Raw genomic sequence first — 5,000 nt, 5'->3', positions numbered from 1 at the left:
AAACAGATGATTGTGATTGTAGCACAAGCAGCCATGATAATGAGACACACTAAGAAGATAGAATGTAGGATCTTGTCAGCTCGGGAACAGGTGGGAAGTTGCCAATGATTTAGCTGTGCAAAAAAAGAAATAAAATGAAAGTTTATTCATGAAAATCACAGGAATTGGTACTAGGATACTAGCTTGTTGTCTTATCAAATTTTGCTCAGATACTAGCAATTCCTTAATTCAAAACATGTACAGCATTTGAAAGCATATTAATCGCACCCTCATTTCAGGAGAGTATATCTGCACCTATTTTTTCTCATCATTATTATCATCTTTATTCAAGTGCATCTTCTTTGCCATCAAATATGGTAAATGATGGCAGCAAATTACCTTTTTTTCCAAAACAAATCATTATATTCTTGATTCCAGAGTGCAATCATTTGACATTTACAGGTTACAAGTTATAGCCAAAACAAATATTTCAGTTGTCTAATGATACAACACAGTAACCAGAATATTATAATAGCATTATTAGTTCCACTTCCAAAATGGGAAAGGGGAAAAATCATATTTCTAAACATTATTGACAGTACAAAATCTAGTTGAATATATGTTTACACATAAACAAAATATTTCACATTCTTTGCATCTATCTCATATTAAACTTGTCACATTTACGACAGCTAAATTTTCATGCAAACAATTTCATATATGTTGGAAAATATGTAATTAAATTCTCCTGGGAAAAGTGAATCTATCAATGATGTTTCAGAGCTTCATTCACAAGAGTAAACTGTATCATAGTCCTCCCCAGGTGTGTCTTGCCTTCCCCCCCGCAGGGGCCACACCCCAAAAACTTTTAGAGCTAATTGAATTTGATTAGACACATACAAACTAGAATATACTGATACAGCAACTGCATGTAGGTATTGTGATCACATCAGTACCACAATACTCACTCTTTTTCCATAAAACTGTATTGCAGCTAGTGGTAGTGGAAGTACAACAGCAACATATGAATAAATTTATATATATTATCTGTGACTACTAGAAAAATTTTAAATTGAGAAATTTAAAATACACCAAAACATTTAGTCAATATATACTTATCATTAATCCAATAGGATTTTGTGTATAGTCTATTGAGTGTTTTTCACTGTGCCCTCCCCCCCCAAAAAAAAAAAAATGCCCGGCTAATTGTGCTCATTATGCTCACCTAAAATTTCAGCAAAGTGAGATCTTTCTTTTAAGAATGTACCTGCATCCACTTGAAAACTATATGAAGTGTTGCCTGTCTGTTGTCCTGCTGCTTGATTCAGCCTGGCCTTTCTCTTCCAGACCTCCTGGTTCCAGCAGACAAGGCCATTATTGGCTGTCTATACAAATGCCCATGGACTGTGTGCATATGTATCTAAAGCGAAGGAGGGAGAGTGGCCCACTAGACTAGTGCCTAGTATGTTGAAAGCATGCATAAGACTCCACATATAAAATACTTGTAAGCAACATTCTTGTCTAAAGAACATAAACCAGGATTCCCATTCGGCAGTGCTAAATTTTCTGAACAGAGGTTGTTAAGGTGATGGTTAATGGTTCTAAATCAAACTAAGTGTATTAGACACCAAAAGTGTAGTAATGAAAAGGGTAAAGATGTGTGATAGCTGATGATTAAATTTGATATATGTCGAAAGTCGTTCTGTACTTTAAGACAGAATGGTACTGAATAGGGTAAAGGGTGATTAGATTAAAATTGTCAAAGTAAAAAGTGTGGGATTCTAAGGATGTTCATGGAGTAAGGCTGTGATTAGCAAAAGAGGAAAGGTTGGTTTAAGGGTGATTAGATCAAAGAGCAGTTTCAGGAGAAATGTCAGGTGGAGAGGATCCAGGGAAGGGTACTGTTGTGACGAATGAGGAACCAATAAGGATAACTGGGAAGGAAAGGGGTTGTGTCTTGGGAAGGAGAGGGTAGAATGGGTGTAGCAGGAATATGAGTAGAAAGAGGATGGATGTCGTGTGGGGGGAATGGAAGTAAAAAAACTGCAGGATGGATGAGGCATAGGTATGTCATTTTGGGTCATGGTTAGATAGTTTTGAATGTCATTAAGAGTTTCTGATATGGAATTGGTTGGGGATGTCTGAGAAATTAAGGAGAAGAGGGGACAGATGTTCGAGGGGCAGAGGTAGAAGTAGATGTAGGAGAGTATGTGGTAGGAACAAAGAAGAAGAGTAGTACTGGAGAAATAAGAGATTGTAGTGTCTGGATTTAGAATGGCAAAAGAATTTGACTAGAAGAGGGAGGGGGTAGAAGTGGGAATGTAAGGAGTAAGAGGAAGAGATACTGGGGGAGATGCAGAAGCATCTTGGTGAGAAAGGGGAAGGGCAAGAGAAAAACCTTGTCAGTATGTTTCTTGCCCGGCCAAGTTTGAATCTGAGGATTGTTTCCTCAGACTCAAACTTGTAAGTATGGCAGCCCCTATAAAATTCCTAATTGGAAATACCACAGTTGGTACAGGTGCATGATTGCACAGGGTAGTTTGGATGATCTTGGCTGGGTTGGGCACATATGGGGCAGCAGGCTGTGGAGCGACAGTGCTTAGCAAGCTGGTCAAAACACCATTTCTGACATTGACAGGGGAGGGGTACATATGGTTGGAGGGTTCTCCACCAATATAAAATTCATAGGGGAGGTCATGCCTATGGAAGGTAGTTTTTGGCAATATTGGTATAGGACTTTCGACAGCCTCTGGCAGGAATAGTGAGGCATTATAATGACACTGCATCATAGTCAATGAGGCAGGCAAGCAAGTCGTTTTCACAGTCTGACCAATCCTTGTCATGGACGGGGTAGTAAGCTGGGGAGATAGAAACTGGGAAGAGCAAGGCTGAGCAGGAATAGGTATGCCAGTGAGGTCAGATATGGTAAATAATATTTAGATCTCAGATGTGAACACTCAGGATGGCTATGGAAAGAAAGTTTGTCTACTTGTTTTTCTGAGACACTGTTGGAATAGGACAGTATTGAAGTAAGTGGCTGTAGGAAGAATCACAAAAAATCAATCCCACTTAGCTGTATTGAAATTAGTACTCACAAAATTTGTAAAGCTGGAAGTAGCTGAAGTTTAAGGACAGGAGGAAGAGCGAATGGTCTCAAATGGGGTAGTCCTACAGGGAGGTGGACAACAAGGGAGCAGAGTAGTAGAGGAAGAGGTTGAAAATGAAGAAAATAGGGAGGATCGAGATGTAGTGGAGGATGTTGGGAGAAAGGAAAAAATGTTTTCTGAAGGTTGGATAATGACCTGGGTAGGTGCTTTGGAATAAAATGAGCTGACACCCAGTATCATGGAGGGGGAAGTAGTTGTGTTTAGAGTCATGATAGAAGGAGAGCTCACTGATTTTTGAAGATATTATCACCATCTGCACATAGTAACACAAATTGTTAGGTCACAGTAATATATGAAAGGCTGTATTTCAATAAAGTATTTTTAATAAAAGATTCCTATCCCAATACAAAAGTATTAGTAGGTATTGATAGACTGTTTGTGATATGATACCTTCAGTCCATGGAAATAGTCTCTGACAGTGCTTTCCCTTTTAAGGGTGCAATGCTGAACACAGCCCCTCAAGGGATAAACTCTTTCAGTGTAACAATTATTTAAGCAAAAGTGTGTAGAAAAATACTATAGCTAGGCAGCTCTGGGTTCTGTTAGCCATATTGGCATACATACATGTATGTAGACAGACTAGTGCAGATTGGGAGTTTTCATACATTTTGCTGAATGCTTTTTATTTTGACATTCTGCATTCTCAGAGATGCTACTCCCTGATTTCAAATGTCAACTATATGATTTAGAGTTTTGTTTTGCTAAGGGTTTGTGGCTGACATTTCTATTTAATCCCAATATTTAATAACTATAGTATACATATAAGGTGCATGTAACTCTTGCTTTCCCTACAAAAGAAAATGCAGAACATAAGTATGCAAAATATATGATCAACTGACTTTAAATGATCTGAAAAAACACATTCATCAGAACCCTGGTCATGATCATTCTTTTACAATGCCAATATCTTCTTCATAATTTCTATTTATTAAATTATGACTTTAGGTTTATGTTTCTATCTGAAGCATGTGTCACAAAGAATCACATTTATTATTTGAACTTTTGAACATCTGTTTTTTGAACTTCAGAACACATACACTCTTAAGCTTTATTATTAATAGCATCACTGATTTTTCAGTCATATAAGGGTGAGGTAAAATATTAGTTTTCTGTAAATACTGAAGATCAGCACTCCCAAAGGAATAGCCAAAAGGTTTTTGGGAGCGCTGGGAACCTTTACTCCCTTACAGCCATATCACTGATAGCAATTGGATGGCATCTAGATAGGACAATAAGATGATTTAAAACTTACTCGAAATTTTTTGTGTCGGTGAAACTGATAATTGCACAATTCACAAGCTGGAGCTTTTTTGGATCGTTTCACTTCTAACCATTTCTGAAAAAATAAGTCAAGCATGATTAGAAATACTTTTCACACAACTACAGTATTACAATACACTACTTTGATCATCACTGTGACTATACTAGACTGTATCAAATGCTCTTGAAAAAACTATGTGTTGACGTACATTAAGGCAGCCTTGGTGGATGAACTGCATGGTTCCTGCACATCTACATGGAGAAATGAGCAAATCTAACCCTTCTCCTTGCGGATGATGGCATATGCGGCACATTGGCATGGATGCTGTTGATGATGATGCTGATAACACTCCTGAAGAAAACAAAATGATAGTCATTTTTAAGGAAGTACTTCCTGTATGCAAGTTTGGGAGCAGTGATTTTTTTTTCTGTTCATGAAGACTCAGACTTTGTGGAAATCAGATTTTTATGATAATTCTCAAAAAAACTATCGAGTCATCAAGGGGAGTCCCCCTTGATGTTAAAAATGTTGTACAGAATGTACAGCGTTGTTAAATGTGAATGCCTCTAATCAATATATTTGATAATTCTACT

General features: G+C 37.5%; 1 protein-coding gene across 1 annotated transcript in view; it reads right to left on the bottom strand.

Moving 5' to 3' along the window:
- LOC125035828 (E3 ubiquitin-protein ligase MARCHF1-like) overlaps positions 1–5,000 on the bottom strand; it is a 75,430-nt gene that overhangs the window by 767 nt on the left and 69,663 nt on the right. The window contains exons 3-5 of the mRNA XM_047628066.1: positions 4,616–4,758; positions 4,399–4,482; positions 1–113 (exon numbers count right to left, since the gene is read on the bottom strand). The exon at positions 1–113 is cut by the window's left edge and continues 7 nt beyond it. Of these exons, the coding sequence (XP_047484022.1) occupies positions 1–113; positions 4,399–4,482; positions 4,616–4,758 (340 nt within the window). The remainder of the gene's footprint in view (positions 114–4,398; positions 4,483–4,615; positions 4,759–5,000) is intronic.

Source organism: Penaeus chinensis, chromosome 20 (genome assembly GCF_019202785.1).
Source record: "Penaeus chinensis breed Huanghai No. 1 chromosome 20, ASM1920278v2, whole genome shotgun sequence".
NCBI lineage: Eukaryota > Metazoa > Arthropoda > Malacostraca > Decapoda > Penaeidae > Penaeus > Penaeus chinensis.
This window is presented reverse-complemented; position numbering and strand designations above follow the sequence as displayed.